General features: G+C 38.5%; 1 protein-coding gene across 3 annotated transcripts in view; it reads right to left on the bottom strand.

Moving 5' to 3' along the window:
- The window catches only part of LOC118624568, a 30,402-nt gene that overhangs the window by 4,916 nt on the left and 3,420 nt on the right, over positions 1–22,066 (bottom strand). For all 3 annotated transcript variants that reach the window (XM_036252961.1, XM_036252962.1, XM_036252960.1), the window contains exons 3-5: positions 14,255–14,353; positions 12,819–13,031; positions 11,311–11,423 (exon numbers count right to left, since the gene is read on the bottom strand). In XM_036252961.1, the coding sequence (XP_036108854.1) occupies positions 11,311–11,423; positions 12,819–13,031; positions 14,255–14,353 (425 nt within the window). The remainder of the gene's footprint in view (positions 1–11,310; positions 11,424–12,818; positions 13,032–14,254; positions 14,354–22,066) is intronic.

Here is a 22,066-nt window from a genome sequence, read left to right as displayed (position 1 = left end):
TGGGGCAGCAGTACTCCCCAGCCACGAGCGGCAGGACTTGGGCTCCACAGATGCCTGTGCAGTCCAGCAGCTCACAAGGGCAAGCTAGGGCCTGAGAGGTACTGGTGAGATCCAGCTGCCTGCCCATGGGACCTGCAGGGTGAGGGGCACCAGAGAGGCCTGTGCGACCCAGCAGGGACTGTGAAATCCAGTTACCAATGGGACCAGTGGGGTGCTAATGCACCAGAGAGGCCTGTGCGACCCTGCAGCCCATAACATAGGCATAGAGCCAGGTCCCCAAAGGGGCTGGGTGATTCAGTTACCCACGGGACCTGCAGGGTGCAGGGGCACCAGAAAGGCCTGTGTGACTCAGCTGCACAGATAGGCATAGAGGATGTAAAAATGGAGGCGGAGTGAATAGAAGCTATGCAGATGATCTCCCAGGACCAAATGGGAATTACAACTAAAATAAAGACAACTCCTCGGAAAAAAGCAACAGAAAAGCATCAGGAAAGGACCATATAACCAGGGACACTGGTATGATCTGTGGGGGCACAAGAGGGTGGCGGGCTGGGTGCCCACGGACAGCAGCAGTCTTAGCTGTGAGCAGCGCCCTTGGGGAATAAAGACCAAGCCCGCTCCACAGTGCAGAGAGCCAGAACAGAGCACTAAAATAGCCATAGACACTCACCTGGGGGCTATGGCAGAGGGAGGGCAGACTGGGCTGGAACTCTGTGGGGACACCCAGGATTTGGAGGGCACTCAGAGTTTTTTCAGAGTTGTGCCCACAAAGGACGGTGGCAAGTGTGCTCCTTTCATGAGCTGTGGGGAAAAGCAGCAGATGCCGCCGCCCACCCCTCCGCCCACCGCCATGATTCAGCCTTCCCAAGGTGAGGCGAAGAAATGCAAATTGAGGCTCATTAACAACCAGCATCCATTCCACACTCTGGAAATCCTCTTATGCACAACACCAGGGCTACATTCCAAGGCACTGAGTAACTGAGACCACTAGCCTCCAGGAAAAAGCTAGAGGATAACTGAATCTTTCCTGGGCTTGCAAATCTACCCAGGAAAGTAAGACTTGACAGTGGTGTTTAATGTAGGCCCGCCCAGGCTCATCCAAACCCAGTAGAGGGAGCCACATACAGCAGAACACCAACATCCAGAGGGAAAATTTGGCAGGCTCCAAAACCCATTAAAATAGCCCAAATGGTGAAACAAGGATACAAATCCCAAATGAAAAAACAAGAGAACTCCATTGACAATGAGATTAATGAAATGCAGTTAAGCAAATTATCAGAGGTAGAGTTCAGAGCCATGATCTTGAGGAAGCTCAACAGCATGAGTAAGGACATTAGCACCATGAGTAAAGATATAGAAACATTGAAAACCAGCCAAGTGGAAATGAAGAATGACATAGCAAAATTAAGAACATATTGGAAGGACTAACCAGAAGAGTAGAGGAAGCTGAGGACTGGAGCAGTGAAATAGAAGACAGGGTAGAAAAAAATCAACCAATCAGAAAACCAAAAGAAAAAAACAATTAAAAAACAGGAAGATAGCTTAAGAGAACTGCAGGACAACTTCAAACGTAATAATATTCACATCATAGGAGTCTCCAAAGAGGAAGAAAATGGGCAAGGGTTAGAGAATATATTTGAAGATACAGTATCAGAAAACTTTCTTAACATGGTTAAGAAAGAAGGCATTCAAGTTCAAGAAGCACAGAGAGCCCTAAGTAAGAAGAACCCAAAAAGGCCCACACCAAGACACATATTAAATAAAATGACAAAAATTGAAGACAAACAGAATCTTAAAGGCAGCAAGAGATAAGCAACAGGTCACCTACAAAGGAAACCCCATAAGGCATTGAGCTGACTTCTCAATAGAAACACTATAGGCCAGAAGGAAGTGGCATGAAGTAATCAAGGTAATGAGAAACAAGGATCTGAATCCAAGACTACTCTATCCATCAAGGCTATCATTCAAAATAGAAGGTCAAATAAAGAGCTTTCCAGACACACACACACAAAAAGGCTAAGGGAATATATTAACACCAAACCAGCACTGCAAAATATGCTAAAAGAACTGCTGTGATTAGTAGGAGAAATAGGAAGAAAAATAGAACCATGCTAAACAAAAATGGCAATAAATAAGTACATATCAATTATCACCTTAAATGTGAATGGACTGAGTGCTCCGATAAAAAGACACAGAGTAGCTGACTGGATAAGAAAGCATGACTCACATATATGTTGTTTACAAGAAACCCACCTCACAACAAAAGACTCACATAGGTTGAAAGTGAAGAAATGGAAAAAAATCTTTCAAGCAAATGGAAAGCAAAGATAAAGCTGGGGTAGCAATACTCATATCTGATAAAGTAGATTTCAAAATAAAGACTATGACTAGAGACAAAGAAAGCCACCACATAATATTAACAGGATCTATCCAACAGGAAGATATAACTTGGTAAACATATATGCACCCAATATAGGAGCACCAAAATATATTAAAAATCTTCTGGAGGACTTCAAAGGAGAAATCAACAGCAATACAATCATTGCAGGGGACTTCAGCAACCCACTGACACCACTGGATAGATCCTCTAAACAAAAAATTAGCAAGGAAACAGAGACTCTAAATGAAGCACTAGACCAAATGGATTTAATAGATATCTACAGAGAATTACACCCCAAAACTTCATAATTTACATTCTTCTGGAGTGTACATGGGGCATTCACATGTTAGGGCACAAACTAAGTCTCTACAAGTTCAAGAAGACTGAAATCATATCAAACATCTTCTCAGATCACAATGGCATGAAACTAGAAATCAATTGCAACAAGAACATGCAAAGACATTTGAACACTTGGAGGCTAAATAGCATGTTAATAAACAATGAATGGATTACAATGGAGATTAAGGAAGAAATTAAAAACTTCCTGGCAATCAATGAAAATGAACACACAACAACACAAAATATATGGGATGCAGCAAGAGCAGTTCTGAGAGGGAAGTTAAGAGCACTACAGGCCTACCTCAAGAAGCAAGAAAAATTTCTAATAGACTATCTAACCTCACAACTTCAGGAACTAGAAAGCAAACAGAAAGAAAACCCCAGAGCAAGGAGAAGGAAGGAAATAGTCAAGATCAGAGCAGAAATAAATGACATGGAGACCAAAAACACAATTCAAAGGATCAGTGATACAAAGAGCTGGTTCTTTGAAAAGATAAACAAGATTGATGGACCCTTAGCCAGACTCACCAAGAAACAAAAAGAGAGAACCCAAATACACAAAATCAGAAATGAAAGATGAGAAATAATAACTGATACCACAGAAATACAAAGGATTGTTAACAAATATTATGAACAATTGTATGGCAACAAATTCAACAATCTAAGCAAAATGGACAAATTTCTGGAACCACATAGTCCCCCAAAACTGGACCGGAAAGAGATAGAAAACTTGAACAGACCAATAAAAACAAAAACAAAAGAAATTGAAGATATAATCAAGACTCTCCCAGCAAACAAAAGCCCAGGCCTGGACAGTTTCACAGGGGAATTTTACCAAACACTCAAAGAAGAACTAATACCCATTCTCCTCCAACTATTTCAAAAAATTCAAGAAGAAGGAAGACTTCCAAACTTGTTTTATGAGGCCAGCATAATTCTAATTCCAAAACTAGAAAAAGACACTACAAAGAAAGAAAACTACAGACCAATATCTCTGATAGATGTCAAAATCATGAGCAAATTGAATCTAGCAATACATCAAAAAATTTTTTCACCATGACCAAGTGGGATTCATCCCAGGGATGCAAGGCTGGTACAATATTCGCAAATCAATAAACATGATACACCACATAAACAAAATGAAAGATAAAAATCATATGATCATATCAATAGATGCTGAAAAAGCATTCAATAAAACCCAGCACCCATTCCTGATAAAACACTCAGCAATGTGGGAATAGAGGGATCATATCTCAACATAATAAATGCCATATATGAAAGACCTACGGCCAACATCGTACTCAAGGGGCAAAAATTAAAAGCATTTCCCTTAAGAAGAGGAACAAGACAAGGATGCCCACTTTTGCCACTCTCATATAACATAGTACTGGAAGCCTTAGCCACAGCAATCAGACAAGAAGAAAAAATAAAACGGAACCAAATTGGAAAGGAGGAAGTGAAACTGTCATTATTCACAGATGACATGATACTATACATCTATACATTGAAAACCCCAAAGACTCCATCAGAAGTTTACTAGACTTAAATAAATTTGGCAAAGTAGCAGGATACAAAATTAACATCAAGAAATTGAAGGCGCCCTGGCCGGTTTGGCTCAGCGGTTAGATCGTCGGCCTGCGGTCCTGAGAGACCGGGGTTCAGTTCCCGCTAAGGGCGCGTACCTCGGCTGCAGTTTGTCCCCGGCCCTGGTCAGTTGTGCGGGTGGCAGCCACTCGATGTGTTCCTTTCGCATCGATGTTTCTCTCTCTCTCTCTGTTTCTCTCTCTCCCTCCCACTCTACCTGAACAAAAAATGGAAAAATGTCCTCGGGTGAGGATAAAAAAAAAAAAGAAGAAATTGAAGGCATTCTTATACACCAATGATGAACTCACAGAAAGAGAAACTGAAAAACAATCCCAGTTACCATGGCAGCAAAAAAATTAAGATACCTAGGAATAAATTTAACCAAATAAATAAAGGACCTACTTGCAGAAAACTACAGGTCATTGAAAAGAGATAGAGGAGATATAAAAAAGTGGAAGCACATACCTTGTTCATGGGCTGGAAGAATTAACATCATTAAAATGTCCATACTACACAAACCAATCTACACATTCAATGCAATTCCCATTAAAATACCAACGACATATTTCACAGAACTAGAACAATTACTTCAAAAGTTCACGTGGAACCAAAAAAGACCTTGAATAGACATAGCAATCTTGAAAAAGAAGAACAAAGTTGGAGGGATCACATTACCAGATATCAGGTTATACTACAAAGCGACTGTAATCAAAGCAGCCTGGTACTGGAACAAGAACAGGCATATAGATCAGTGGAACAGAACAGAGAACCCGGAAATGGACCCAAGGCAATATGCTCAATTAATATTTGACAAAGGTGGCAAGAGCATACAGTAGAGTAAAGACAGCCTCTTTAATAAATGGCGTTGGGAAAATTGGACAGCTACATGCAAAAAAATGAAACAAGATCATCAGCTTACACCATACACAAGAATACACTCAAAATGAATAAAAGACTTAAATGTGACTCATTAATTCATAAAAATCCTAGAAGAAAATATAGGCAACCAAATTTCAGACATCATACGCAGCAGAATTTTCAATGATACATCACCTAAGCCAACAGAAACAAAGGAGAAAATGAACATATGGGACTACATCAAACTCAAAAGCTTCTGCACAGCAAAAAATACAATCATTAAAATGAAAAGGCAACCCACTGTATGGGAGAGCATCATTGCCAATGATATATCAGATAAGGAGTTAATTTCCAATATATATAGAGTGCTCATACACCTCAACAAAAGGAAGACAACCAAATTAAATAATGGGCAGAGGGTCTAAATAGACACTTCTCTAAACAGGACAGAGATATATGAAGAAATGTTCAACGTCACTAATCATCAGAGAGATGCAAATTAAAACAACAATGAGGTATCACCTCACACCTGTCAGAATGGCTGCCATCAACAAATCATCAAACAACAAGTGTTGGCAAGGGTGTGGAGAAAAGGGGGCTCTAGTGCACTGCTGGTGGGAATGCAGACTGGTGCAGCCACTATGGAAAACAATATGGTGTTACCTCAAAAAATTTAAAATTGAACTTCCATTTGACCCAGTGATCCCACTTTTAGGAATATACCCTAAGCAGCCTGAAACACCAAGCAGAAAGAATATGTGTACCCCCATGTTTGTAGCAGCACTATTTACAATAGCTAAGATCTGAAAACAGCCCAAATGTCCATCAGTAGATTAATGGAATAAAAAGCAGTAGTACATATACACAATGGAGTACTATACAGCTGTAGGAAAGAAAGATCTCTTATCCTTTGAGATGACATGGAGGGACCTGGAAAGTATTATCCTAAGCAAAACAAGCCAAACAGAGAAAGACAACTGTCATATGATCTCTCTTATTTGTGGAATATAATGAACATAACAGTCTGAGGAATGATGTAGTTTCAGAGATGTGGAAGTGGGGTACACACTGACAATCCCCAGAAGAGGGCGAGTAGATAAACCACAGAACTTGTATAAATGTATGCATGAACAATGGACATGGACAACAAAGCTGGGGACAGGGCAGAAAGGAAGGGGGAGGGGCGAGTCAGTGGTGGGGGGAGAAACATCTGTAACAAAAATAAATTAATTAATTAAAAAAAGAAAGCAGAAAAATTTTAAAAATAAAATAAAATGTCAATTTAATGTATTCCAGTAGTGCTTAAAATAACGTTGCAAACCAAATAGCAACATTCTTTGTAACTTACTTCCCATTTTAATGTCATTTTATTTTTATTTCAGTTTTTTATCTTTATTGTTGAATGTATTAAAGATGCCCCCCTTTTTCCCTATTGAACCCCTCCTCCTCACTCCTGCCCCACTTCTTTCTTCCCTACACTATTGTCTTTGCCCATTGGTTATGCATATATACGTAGAAGTTCTTTGGTTTATCTCTTTCCACTCTCCCTTCCCCCTTCCCTTTGAGATTCATCACTCTAACAACCAATTTGTCCTTCTCAATTCTCTCACCTTTTTCAGCCATCCCCCCAGCTCTCTCCCATCAGGAAACCAAAAGTTCTCTGTATCTATGAGTCTGTTTCTGTTCTGCTTGCTCATTTTGTTTGTAGATTCAGTTGATAATAGATATATATTTATTGCCATTTTATTGTTCACATTTTTGTTCTTGTTCTTCAAGAAGCCCTATCACCATTTCATATAATACAGGTGTATGGTGATGAACTCCTTTACCTTTTTCTTGTCTGAGAAACTATTTATATGTCCGTCAATTCTAAATAATAGCTTTGCAGGATAGAGTAATCTTGCTTGTAGGTTGTTGTTTTTCATCACTTTGAATATCTTTTGCCACTCCCTCCTGGCTTGCAAAGTTTCTTTTGAGAAATCGGCTGACAGTCTTATGAAAGCTCCCTTTTCTCTTGTTGTTTTTAAGATTTTCTCTTTGTATTTAAACTTTTGCATTTTGATGATGATGTGTCTTGGTGTGGACCTCTTTGGGTTCATCTTGTTTGGAACTCTCTGTGTTTCTTGGACTTGTACGTCTGTTTCCTTCACCAAGTTAAGAAAGTCTTCTGTCATTATTTTTTCAAATAGGTTTTCGATTTCTTGTTTTCTCTCTTCTCCTTCTGGCACCCCCATGATGCGAATGTTGGTACACCTGAAGTTGTCCCAGAGGTTCCTTACACTATCCTCACTGTTTTGGATTCTTTGTTCTGATTGAGTGTTTTCTTGCTTCCTTATATTCCAAATCAATGGTTTGCTTCTTAGCTTATCCTACTTTACTATTGACTCCCTGTAAATTATTCTTTATTATAGTTAATGCACCCTTCATTTCTGACTGGTCTTTTTTCATGCTCTTGTGGTACTCACTAAGTTCCTTGAATTTCTTGCTAAGTTCATTGAGTCTCCTTGTAACCAGTGTTTTGAACTCTGCATCTGTTAGATTGTTCATCTCCATTTCATTTAATTCTTACCCTAGAGTTTTTTTTCTGTTCTTTCACTTGGGACATGTTTCTCTGTCTCCTCATTTTGGCTGCTTCCCTGTGATTGTTTCTATGTATTAGGTAGAGTTGCTACGTCTCCTAGGATTCCTAGGGTGGCCTATTGTTGTAGGTATCCTATAGAAATGGCCTTGCTGGTTACCTTAGCTGTACCCTTGAGGTGTACTCCTCGTGTGGACTGTCCACCCTTCTCTTGTAATTGAGTCTTGATTGCTATTGGCATTTCAATGGGAGAAATTTACTCAGACTGATCAGCTGCAAGGACCGGCTGTGCCCACTGACCACTGACCTCTGACTACCTTGGAGGATCGGCTGTGCACAGCCCACCACACAGAGCAATAGTTACTTAAGCAGGGCTCTGGCACCCACTGAATCCACTCCTTGAGTGTGTAATTTGTGGAGGTAGGTGGGTGGTGGTACATTGATGTGGTCTGAAGCTGTCCACTGGGTATGCTGGCTCTGGGACAACGTCAGCTACTGCCTGTGTTCTACCTGGGGCCACCAAGCATAAGTGACAAAACAACCTATATATGGCTGCTGCTTGTGCTGGGCTTGGAGGTGCCCATTCAAAGCCAAGCTATGAATCAAGGTTGGGTGCTTTTAGTGCCAGGCCTGGGACCAGTTACCTGTGGGTATGGGGCTCACTGAGGTCAGGTGTTATTTGTTTGAGAGAATTTAAGAAAATCTGAAGCAAGAGATAAGACAGGCCAATCCTATGGTAAAGCCACTGGAAACAGCTTGGGTAGTCCTGAAAGTTGAATGGGGCAGGGCCTCAGGGTATCACCAGGGCAGGGCAAACAGTGTGAACCAGGTTCCTGGAGTCCCAGATATGGCACACATCTGACTTCCCTGTGGGAAAGGGCTCACCAAAAGAACAACAGCCTCCACCAGCACATCTGTCCAGGAGAAAGCTGCCTCTCCAGCTCTCGCCCCAATGCCAAACAATTCAGTTCTTCCATGTATGTCTATTGTGCCTTTCAAGCTGCCTCCCTAACACTGGAGCTTAGAGGAAGCGGGTCTGAGTAATTCTGTGCATGGACACTTTAAGAGGAACTGCCTGGGACTCCAGGAGCCTCAGCCTCGATTCCTGCTGGTTTTTGCAGCAATAAGTTATGGGGACTTCTCTTTGTGATACTGGAACCCTGAGTTAGGGGTGTGATGTGGGATGGGGACCCCTTACTCCACAGGGAGGACTTTCCCAGCCAAGGTATCTCTCCTGAGTTTCATCCGTCACTCGTGAGTGTGGGACCAGCCTGTCTGCCCCTCTGCCCCTCCTACCAGTCTCGATATGGCTTCTTCTTTAATTTAATAGTTGTAGAACTTCCATTTAGCTTGACTTCAGGCAGTTCTAAATGATGGTTGTTCTGTAGTTTAATTGTAATTTTGATGTGGTTATGGGAGGAGGTGAGTACTACTTTTACATACTGGAAGTCTCTACCTTGTCTTCTAATTCACTGATCCGATCCTCAGCTTCCTGTAATCTTCTGTTTACTCCTTCCAGTGTATTTTTTATTTTGGCTATGTGATTCTTCATTTCCACTTGGTTATTTTTCATTTCCAGTTGGCTGCTTTCCATTGTTCTCTATCTTTTCTCATGTTCTTGAGCATCCTTATAAGCATTACTCTGAACTCTATATCTGATAATTTGCTTATCTCCATTTTATTTAGCCCTTCTTCTGGTGAATTCTCTTGTTCTTTCTTTTTTAAAAAAAATATATTCTTATTAGTTTTTTAGAGAGCGAGGAATGCAGAGAGAGAGAGACAGAAACATCGACGTGAAGGAGAAACATCTATTGGCTGCCTCCTGCATGCCCTCTACTGGGGATTGAGCCCGAAATCTGAGCCTGTGCCCTGACTGGGAATCGGACTGGGACCTCAGTCCATGAGCTGATGCTTAATCCACTGAGCCACACTGGCTGAGTTCTTGTTCTTTCTTGTGTGACTTGTTTCTTTGTTTCACTGTCTCAGTAGGGTTTGGAGCCTGCCCAAATCCCTATGGATATCACTGTTCTGCAGATTGTGCTCCCTCTGCCAGGTTTAGATGTCTATGAAAGGGACCAAGCTGAACTGGGTGGATAATATTTTTTAAAGTTCTCTATTACAGTCATCTCACATTCAACTCCAAGCTCAATTATATTTTATGTTCCTGTGATTCTCACAAGCACCATAAGTTTGCATATTAAAGTTTACACTCGATATCAGTTCCAAACATAAAACACACAAATACCTGATCATTTTTTTTCTTGTGTATAAATTCAAGAAAGAAAACTTAAAATGATCGTAGTCTGCGCCCTTTCTTTCACACTTCATATCTAATTAGGTTTAGCCTAAGCCAGTTTTCTCTTAATTGTTCTTAATTTCTTATTTTTTTCTCTTATGGAGATGTCTCTCCTTAATAAAGTAAATTATTAAAATATGTTAAAACAATAAAATGCCTCCACTTTGACAGTCTAAGTACTATATTTTCTTATAGAAAAAGAGCACATTAAAAAAAAAATCAAACTATGAAAGAAACCTTGTATTTCAGTCAGGCTTAAAGTCTTCTCAGTATCACAAATGGATATACAATAGTGAATAAGACACATTTTCTATTTTAAGGAGCTAAAGGTCTAGTCAAAAGACACATTTATAGCTGTTGACTAAAAATGTAATGATGTGGGAATTTGAAAAACAAAGCCACTAATGGAGCTTACTGTGATGGAACCAAAATTTCTAAAGAAGCAACAAAGTTGATACTTGACAACTGAATTGTATTAATCAAGTTCAAGAGACAAAATAATAATTCTAGTAATGAAATCATAAAGGGCAAAAATTACATAGACATGAACCTCATTCAAGTTAATGTTGATAACAATATCTGTTTGGCAGGAGCATGCTGTATATTACAGCAAATTAAACAAACTGATTGTGCTGGATAGTAAGGGTTCTAGAATTCCAGTTAGGAATTTGACATTTTTTTCTACACTCAAATATTAATAAAAACAATAACAGCATAATAATCACAAGCAGTGCAGTAACTTTATCTGATTTCTCTGTATTTTAACTTTAATAACATTAAGTAGGGTTGTTACAGGTGAAAATTAGATAGATGATTTAAATGATTGTACCAAGTGAATTATAGTCAAGACTATAATTTTTTTATCAGTCTACAACAACTCTAAGGGGGAAGAGAATTCCATGATTTAATTTGCACTAACAGTACATTAAAATATGCCTCACAACAGAAAATATGTCATTACTCTCCTTTTTATGGTTCTCCAAGAACCAGTAATTATGAGGAAGAAGAAATACCAAGGAAATATATATCCATAACTTACCTGTTGTGATATGTGTCATGGATGGATAAATCTGATAATTGTATATCCTTGCTATTATAACCTGTGTATAGGAATTCTGCAATGACTCCACTCAGAGAGAGGGGGACACATAAAAGGCATAAAGGCCATTTATTTAGGAACAGCCAAAGATTAATGTTGTCACTCAAATTCTTCTTACCTGTACCTTAATAATACTAAGAAATTTCTGTGGCCATACCACCAATCATAATACAGACCTGAGTTTTATTTCCTTTCTTCTTATTGTCACATATCACACAGGAGAAATTCATTCTGCTATCTCCAAGCCATGTGCATGATTTTAAACATGCACATAAGTAAAGTTCAAGGTCTGAAAAACAAATAAGGAAAGTCTTTGATACTGGTACACACATGTGCCTAACATGTCTGCACAGATATACAATCAATAAGCACATATATCATAATTTCTAAACATCTGCACTATATATTGAAATGATTAACAAAGGTTATATATTGAATGAGATGACTGCTTAAAATATGAGAAAAGGAAGAGAATGTGATGTGAAATGAAATGGGATTTGAATCTGAAACAATCTGAATTAGTAGAAGAATCACAGATACAGAGGAAGAAAAATGATGAAGGGATTATTAAATGTACTCAGAGAAAACCTCAGTATGCTTGGATTGCTGCAACAGGACTCTAGTCCATCCTGCTAAATTTTCTAGAGAAACCTCATTACTTCACTGCTTCCAGGGATGTTTCTGTAAGAACTTGCTTTAAATTATCCAATGTTTTTTCATTGCTTTTGGGTTAAAATTCAAACCATCCCCATTACTATAGGACAACCCTAATGACACTCCAATTTTATTTCTTATTAGTCTGATTTTGAATACCTTGAAATTTTCCCAAGAGTGTCATACTATCATTCATCACTTTTATTACAGTATGCCTTCACTCCTAGCATAAATTACTGTACCCCCATCTAGTCTGAACTCTTTCCTCCACTATATTGATTATTGCATTATATTATTATGTTTATGTGCACTTATTACACTGAATTGTAATTATCTGTTTGTTTGCTTTTCCTATCATAGCATTAGTTACTCAAGATGAAGAACAGTTAAACTATTATGCAGAAAACTTTGTATCCTCAGGGTCTTCTCCCAAGTACTAGGAATTTTTTTTTTAATGAAAGAAGGTAAGAGAGGAAATACTGAAGAATGGAAAGAAAATAAATCAGTGAGAGGAAAGAACATGGTTCCTCTCTGAAAAAACTGAATACACTATCCAACAAAGCTGAGGTTTCTGCTATGATTGTTAGTGCCACATTTTATACCCAGCTTTGTTTGAAAAGAAGTGTCTGTTTATACATTCCACCCTTGTCTTCCACCCTTAAAATATCCAGATAGATTTCTAACCTCCATAGAGATCTAACAAAAAACATATCCTCTTTTAATAGCAGTAGAGTTGACCCAAACCAACCATCCCTTTCTTACTTAAATATAAACAGAGAAGAAACATTATAAGGTACACTAGAGCATCAGCACAGGAGAGAGATTCCAATAATAAAAGAAAAGAAAAATAAAAAACAACCTGTTTTTTGGGGAAAGACAAGAGTCATATTTTAAAAGAATTTATACAGGGTTAACATATTTTCATGAGTTTTTTTTTAATTTCAGAAATATTTCAAGATTTTTAACCCATTGAAAAGGTGGGAAAATGAGAGAACACTAAGTTATTGATGAAACAGATGATTTCACTCACCCTTTTTCTTCTGCCTTAAATCTTCAGAGTATTTTGAGGTAAATCTGTTCAACTCTTTTGATGTGTTTACTAGCATATTTTTTAAAACAATGTGCTCACTTGAGACATTTTTATACATATCGATGTATAATGCTACATTTCTCTCCAGCTGTTCTATCATGCTTTCTTGCTTGTCAAATGCTGTTCTGTTTCTGAAGAAGAGTTCGTGGTAATCTATAATTCATGGCATGAGGTTAATTAGACTTTATCACAATGTCTTCCAATAAATTATATGAATATCATAACAATTATTTAGCAATTTAATGGGAACATATTAAATGATAGCTACATACATGTTGAACATCAACCTTACATACATTTAATATTAAAATTAATTGAGATAAAAATGATTTAAGTTACTCAATGGAGCACAAGTTCCTTGTTCAAGAAAATGTTCAAATAAGTTTAAATGCAAAACAAACAAGATCCATTTGAAGCAGAGATTTCCAAATAAAGACAGTGTAATTCAGTATTGGTTTATAAAACTACAAATTGCACTTTTGAGACCAGGAAGCATCATAATATATTGCTGAGAGTATGCATTATGAATTTGAGTCTCTTGAATAGATATAACCATAATTTAAGGATGGAGAATTTATAAACAGCTGCCTCAGAATTAAAGAAAAATATTAGAAAGGCAGGGATCATGCCTCTAAGAACTTCAGAAGATCCAAAAAGCTTCATAATTTATCCATTTTGTGTATTATTACAACATAATCTGGCTTTTCTTGACAGACGGATGTTAGTTTACCTGGCAGCCCTACAAATTAATAAAATCTCTAGTTTTTAATTTAAGTTTTATGAGGATTAAATGAGATCTAAATCAGCAAGAATGGGCATTTAAGAAACGTTAGCAATTATTATAATAGTTATCTTTTGTTTCCTCAGGATGCCTTTTTACTCACTGTTGGAAGAAGGAAGGAAGGGAAGAGAGTATTTCCTACTAGCATCCAGGTTTGGGAAGAAAGTGTTTTAGAAGTCTTTAATTCTCAGATAAATAATTAATGGATATTTAAAGAAACAAATTATTCCAGGGGTTGGAAAAGTATTCAAGGAAGAGAAGAAAGTATGATTGATAACAGCAAGGAATAGAAACAAGAAAAAAAGGCAAAAAGATATTAAAAGCATAAAGTGTAAAATAAAATGATAGCTAGGTGATCAAATAGTCTCCACTGGCCACTTGGTAACTGCACAGAATTTAAAAAGTGCTTTGAGCACTCTGACCCTGGAAATTGAGGAAAAATGTGACTACAGGATATGGTTGAGGTAAAAATGAGACTGCTTGTGAAGAGCTTGAGAAAACAGTACTCAAAATGTTAAGTAATATGATGTTATCAGAGTACTGCAATGTGACTGGTAAAACCAAGGGACAGCCTCAGAGAAAAGTGGAAACTTACTCATTAAGATCAAGGTTCCCAGTCCAGTCAGCACTGCCAAGTTCAGCATCAGCAAAATGAAAGCAACAGGGCCCCACACTTTCATTGGGACAGAAGGTCCTATGAGGAAGCATGATTTGGGAAAATGACAATGACGAAAACATACTATGTTGTTTTCTTTCCCTAACTTCTCCATCCCCTGCTCCTCAGTGTATAGGAGAATTGAACACCCCTCCCCCTTGTTTTTGGTAATGAAAAAAAATTGTTTGCAAAGTCAAGCAGACCTTGTTTATGTTCAGTCTCTCCAATTCACACCTAACACTAAAAACACAATTTTATGTAAATATAATTATATAACATATTCTGGGTATTTTTTTAAAATCCTCACCCAAGGATATTTTCCCATTTATCTTCAGATAGAGTGGGAGAGAGGGAGAGAGAAAGAGAGAGGTGGGGGGAGAGAGAAACATCAATGCAAGAGGGACACATTGACTGGCTGCGACTGGTTGCCTCCTGCACAACCCCAACCAGGGCCAGAAGGAACTGAAACTGAGGTATGTGCCCTTGATAGGAATCAAACCTGTGACTCACTGGTCCATGGGCTGATGCTCTAACCACTGGGCAATACCGGCCAGAGCTATTCTGGATATTTTTATGGATACTGTCTGGTTTATATTTTAGCAGTCTTCCCACCTCTCTCCCTTCTTACCTTCCTAATCTTGCTTTTGTTGTCTACCTTCCCATCTCTATGCAATCAGTGTTGACCACCTGCCAGAGATTCTTCCTTTCTTTTTCACACTAGTATTGAAATATATTATTTAACCCAATTCCAACCCATTCTCTGATGATTGAATTTTTCAAGTGTTCTCTTTAATGTTACTAGGAAATCATCTATTTCCTATAGATTTTCAAATTTATTGCCATAAAGTTGTATAGACTACACTCATAAATATTTATTCTCTACCAGTTTATGGCTGTATGTTAAAACTTATTCTTTTTTTTTATCCTCACCCGAGGACATTTTTCCATTTTTTGTACAGATAGAGTGGGAGGGAGAGAGAGGAAGGGAGAGAGAGAGAGAAACATCGACGTGAAGGGACACATCGAGTGGCTGCCACCCGCACGACCAACCAGGGCCGGGGACAAACTGCAACCGAAGTACGTGCCCTTAGCGGGAACCGAACCCAGGTCTCTCAGGACCGCAGGCCGACGCTCTAACTGCTGAGCCAAACTGGCCAGGGCTTAAAACTTATTCTTAATATCTCATAATTTTTCCTTAATTTGGCTATTGGGTTCCTTTCCATAAAACCAGCCTTCAGAATACATTTTGTCTTCAGAAACTTTCTATTTTTAATTTAAGCTTTTAAATTCATTGGTTCTCTCTTAATTTGTCTTATTTTTTATTAATATATGTATAAAGTTTGGCTAGTCTTTCTTCTCTGATAATGGTACATATACACAATGGAATACTATGCAACTGTAAGAAAGAAGGACCTCTTATCCTTTTAGACAACATGGAGGGACCTGGAGAGTATTAAGCTAAGTGAAACAAGCCAGTCAGAAAGACAAATACCACATGATCTCACTTATTTGTGGAACATAATGAACAAAATGAGCTGATGAACAAAATAGACCCAGAGACATAGAAAGGGGTATGGTTCAGACTGACAAACCTCAAAGGAGGGAGTTTGGGGGGAAGTGTTGAGATAAACCAAAGAACTTATATGCATGTATGTGTAACCAATGAACATAGACAGCAATGCTGGAGGGGGGTGGGGATCAGGAGAAGTGTGTCCAGGAGAGGAAAAGGAGAAACATCTGCAACAAAAAATGAATGAATTAATTAAAAAATAAAATAAAATTTCTTTTCTCACAACAGCTGTGTGCAAACCCCAACTGGATTTATTTAATAAAATGCTAAGTGATCTTTCAGTACCACATGGCACACATTTGCAGTGAGGCCTTCCACTCTGTGTCTGTGGAGCTTGTAGCAAATCATTCGACTCATCTTTCCACATCTCTGTGTTTAAAAGAGGGATAACAGCAGAGTGGTGTGAATGAGTATTTGATGGGATTCAAAAAAGAGAGAGAGAAAGGAAGCCAAAGAAATTTTGGGAGGTAAATCACAGACACAAAAGCTACTAGTAACTTTGCAGATCCTTAGAAACTGAAGCAAAGTCAGCTTTGAGGAAACAAAAGAAACAAGCTGATTGTCACTTAAGAACTCCTCCACCCCTGGCCCTCTTACAGAAACAAACAAACAAACAAACAAACAAAAAAGAACAACCCCAAACTCCATGAATTGGTGATACCTGATACTCTCCATGTAGACATATAAGTAACCTGAAAATATACCTAAAAATCTATGTAAGATACAGATAGACTCCCCTCATCTCATATCTTCTCCCCCACTTCATACAACTGAATTACCTTCTCTTATCCATACTCATAAAACACAGCCTGGACAGTGTATTGGAGGATTCATCTCCAGATCAATTAACTGGCCAAGAGGAATGAAAGACCCCTACAAATATTGACAATGAGTTTTTCAGTGAATTTCCCCAGTCCATGAAGGGGCAATTTAACAAGCCCATCTCATATGCACTGGGGTCCCACATATTTTATTTGGTATCATACTCTTAAATGAGTACGGGCAACCAAGGATCACCAGATATTTGAAGAAAGCTGCTAACATGAAAGACTGCAGAAAAAAATAAAACACAGCCAAGAGGAATTTAGAAGAAGCAGAAATAACATAATGAGAAAACTTCAAACGTTCTGTAAATACACTTCTTCATGGAAACGTACATGTGGAAAACATTCTTTATAGTTTCTTATAAATTTAAACATACCCCAATCCAACTTAGAATTCTATTCCTAGGTTGATATTTACCTAGTACAATTTCTAAAAAAATGTCTACACAAAAACTTGCACAGCTTTATTTTGGATTCCAAAATAGCTGCGGAGTGAATGGAAGCTACACAGACCGTCTCCCAGGACCAAACTGGAATTACAACTAAAACACAGACAAATCTATGGGAAAAAGCAATAGAAAAGCAGCTTGCGAGGACCATATAACCAGGGACACTGACTCCATCCTGGTAGGCTTGCGAAGGCGTGAGACGGGGCCTGGGAGCCTAAGGTCGGTAGCTCGGCAGCGGCCTTAGCTGGGAGCAGCGCCCTCGGATTAAACTCCTAAGTGGCTGCACAGCCCAGAGCCGGGACAGAGGCTAAAATAGCCACAGCCACTCACCTTGGGCTCCGGCAGAAGGAAGGCAGACTGGACTGGAACTATGTGGGGAAACTCGGGATTTGGAGGGCACTCAGAGCTTTTGGTGAGTTGCAGCCACGCAGGACGATGGCCATATTGCTCCTTCCCAGGGCTCTGGGGAGAGGCAGCAGCTCCTCCCTTAGATATTCAACCCCACACTGTGGGCCCTTGAAATGCAAATTGAGGCCCATTAACAACCAGCATCTGCCCCACCCTCGGGAAATCCCCTTATGCTGAGCACCTGAGGGAGTTTTTCAATCAACTGACAACACAAAATTCTTCCAGTAACCACTACTGCTAGCCTCCAGGCAAAAAGCTAGAGGATAACAGTACCATCACTGGACTAACAACACTAACCAGGAAAGTAAGACTTGACAGTGGTGTTTAACGTGGGTCCCTCCTTGCTCATCTAAACCCAGGAGAGGGAGCCACAAACAGCAGAACACCAAAACCCACAGGGAAAACTTGGCAGGCTCCAAAGACCACAGTGATAGCCAAAATGGTGAAACACAGAAACAGAAGCCAAATGAAAGAACAAGACACCTCCACCGAAGATGAGATCAATGTGGAGCAATTAGGCATGTTAACAGAACTAGAATTCAGAGCCATGATCTTGAGGAAGCTCAACAGCATGAGTAAGGACATAGAGATGCTGAAAATAAACCAATTGGAAATTAAAAACCACCAAGAAGAGATTAAGAGTGACATATCAGAAATAAAGAACACATTGGAAGGTCTAAAGAGCAGAGTAGAGGAAGCTGAGGACCGGATCAGCGAATTAGAAGACAGGGTAGAAAAAAATCAACCAATCAGAAAACCAAAAGAAAAAACTATTAAAAAACAGGAAGACAGCTTAAGAGAATTGTGGGACAACTGGAAACATAATAATATTTGCATCGTAGGAGTCCCCAAAGAAGAAGAAAATGGACAAGGGTTAGAGAATATATTCAAAGAAATAGTGACAGAAAACTTCCCTAATTTGGTGAAGGAAGAAGGCATTCAAGTTCAAGAAGCACAGAGAGCCCCAAGTAAGAAGAACCCAAACAGGCCCACACCAAGACACATAGTAATCAAAATGCCAAAAATTAAAGACAAAGAGAGAATCCTAAAAGCAGCAAGACAGAAATAACAGGTTACCTACAAAGGAAACCCCATAAGGCTCTCAGCTGACTTCTCACAAGAAACACTACAGGCCAGAAGGAAATGGCATGAAGTAATCAAGGTCATGAAAAACAAAGATCTGAATCCAAGATTACTCTATCCAGCAAAGCTGTCATTCAAAATAGAAGGACAAATAAAGAGTTTCCAAGACAAAAAAGGCTAAGGGAAAACGTTAGCACCAAACAAGCACTACAAGAAATGTTAAAAGGACTGCTTTAATTAGTAGAAGAAATAGGAAAAAAATGTAATCAAACTAAACAAAAATGGCAATAAATAAGTACATATCAATAATCACCTTAAATGTAAATGGACTGAATGCTCCGATAAAAAGACACAAAGTAGCTGATTAGATATGAAAGCATGACTCATCTATATGTTGTTTACAAGAGACCCACCTCACAACAAAAGACTCACATAGATTGAAAGTGAAGGGATGGAAAAAAATGTTCTAAGCAAATGGAAAGCAAAACAAAGCTGAGGTAGCAATACTCATATCTGATGAAGTAGATTTCAAAATGAAGACCATAACTAAGACCATTACGTAATATAGAAAGGATCTATCAAACATGAAGATATAACCTTGATAAACATATATGCACCCAATATAGGAGCACCAAAATATATTAAAAATCTTCTGGAGGACTTCAAAGGAGAAATAGACAGCAATACAATCTTAGCAGGGGACTTCAACACCCCATTGACACTACTGGATAGATCCTCTAGACAAAAAAATTAGCAAGGAAACAGAGACTCTAAATGAAGCACTACACCAAATGGATTTAATAGATATCTACAGAGAATTACACTCCAAAACTACAGAATTCACATTCTTCTCAAGAGCACATGGGACATTCTCAAAGATAGACCACATGATTGGACACAAACTAAATCTCTACAAGTTCAAGAAGATTGAAATCATATCAAGCATCTTCTCAGATCACAATGGTATGAAACTAGAAATCAATTGCAACAAAAACATGCAAAGACATTTGAACACATGGAGGATAAATAGCATGTTATTAAACAATGAATGGGTTACTGAGGAGATCAAGGAAGAAATTAAAAATTCCTGGAAACCAATGAAAATGAACACACAACAACACAAAATCTATGGGATGCAGCAAAAGCAGTTGTGAAAGGGAATTTCATAGCGCTACAGGCCTACCTCAAGAAACAAGAAAAATTTCTAGTTGACTGTCTAACCTCACAACTTAAAGAATTAGAAAGCAAACAAAAAGAAAACCCCAGAGCAAGTAGAAGGAAGGAAATAGTAAAGATCAGAGCAGAAATAAATGACATAGAGACAAAAAAAAAAAAAAAAAAATTCAAAAGATCAATGAAACAAAGAGGTAGTTTTTCAAAAAGATAAACAAGATTGATGGACCCTTAGCTAGACTTACCAAGAAACAAAGAGAGAGAACCCAATGCACAAAATCAGAAATGAAAGAGAAGTAACAACTGACACCACAGAAATACAAAAGATCATTAACAGCTACTATGAACAACTATATGACAACAAATTCGACAATCTAAGCGAAATGGACAAATTTCTAGAAAAACACAGTCTCCCAAAACTGGACCAGAAAGAGATACAAAACTTGAACAGACCAGTAACAACTAAGGAAATTGAAGAGGTAATCAAGACTCTCCCAGCAAACAAAAGCCCAGGCCCAGATGGCTTCACAGGGGAGTTTTACCGAACATTCAAAAAAGAATTAACACCCATTCTCCTCAAACTAGTTCAAAAAATTCAAGAAGAAGGAAGACTTCCAAACTCATTTTATGAGGCCAGCATAATTCTAATTCCAAAACCAAATAAAGACACTACAAAAAAACTACAGGCCAATATCCCTGATGAACATAGACGCCAAAATCCTGAACAAAATACTAGCAAATCGGATCTAGCAATACATCAGAAAAATTATTCACCATGACCAAGTGGGATTCATCCCAGGGATGCAAGGCTGGTACAATATTCGCAAATCAATCAATGTGATACACCACATAAACAAAATGAAGAATAAAAATCACATGATCATATCAGTAGACACCGAAAAAGCATTCGACAAAATCCAGCACCCATTTCTGATAAAAACCCTCAGCAATCTGGGAATAGAGGGATCATATCTTGACACAATAAAGGCCATATATGAAAGACCTATAGCCAACATCATACTCAATGGACAGAAATTAAAAATATTTCCCTTAAGAACAGGAACAAGACAGGGACGTCCACTTTTGCCACTCATATTTAACATTTTACTGGAAGTCTTAGCCACAGCAATCAGACAGGAAGAAAAAATAAAAGGGATCCAAATTGGAAAGAAGGAAGTGAAACTGTCATTATTCGCAGATGACATGATATTATACATAGAAAACCCTAAAGACTTCATCAAAAATCTACTAGACTTAATAAATGGATTTGGCAAAGTAGCAAGATACAAAATAAACATCAAGAAATTGACGGCATTCTTTTTTTTTTTTTTTATCCTCTCCCGAGGACATTTTTCCATTTTTTGTTCAGGTAGAGTGGGAGGGAGAGAGAGGAACAGAGAGAGAGAGAGAGAAACATCGATGTGAAAGGAACACATTGAGTGGCTGCCACCCGCACAACCGACCAGTGCCGGGGACAAACTGCAACCGAGGTACGCGCCCTTAGCGGGAACCGAACCCGGGTCTCTCAGGACAGCAGGCCGACACTCTAACCGCTGAGCCAAACTGGCCAGGGCATTGACGGCATTCTTATACACCAATGATGAACTCACAGAAAGAGAAACTGAAAAACCAATCCCATTTATCATCGCAGCAGAAAAAATTAAGATACCTAGGACTAAACTTAACCAAAGGAGTAAAGGACCTGCAGAAAACTACAGAACATTGAAAAAAGAAATAGAGGAAGATATAAAAAAGTGGAAGCACATACCTTGTTCATAGATTGGAAAAATTAACATCATTAAAATGTCCATATTACCCAAAGCAAACTATAGATTCAATGCAATCGCCATCAAAATACCAATGACATAACTTCACAGAACTAGAACAAATACTTCAAAAGTTCATATGGTATCAAAAAAAGACCCTGAATAGCCACAGCAATTTTGAAAAAGAAGGACACAGTAGGTGGGATCACAATACCAGATATCAGGTTATACTACAAAGTGACTGTAATCAAAACAGCCTGGTACTGGAACAAGAACAGGCATATAGATCAGTGGAACAGAACAGAGAACCCAGAAATGGACCCAAGGCAATATGCTCAATTAATATTTGACAAAGGTGGCAAGAGCATACAGTGGAGTAAAGACAGCCTCTTTAATACATGGTGCTGGGAAAATTGGACAGCTACATGCAAAATAAATAAAACTAGACCATCAACTTACATCATACACAAAAATAAACT

Source organism: Molossus molossus, unplaced genomic scaffold (assembly GCF_014108415.1).
Source record: "Molossus molossus isolate mMolMol1 unplaced genomic scaffold, mMolMol1.p scaffold_m16_p_10, whole genome shotgun sequence".
Lineage (NCBI taxonomy): Eukaryota > Metazoa > Chordata > Mammalia > Chiroptera > Molossidae > Molossus > Molossus molossus.
This window is presented reverse-complemented; position numbering and strand designations above follow the sequence as displayed.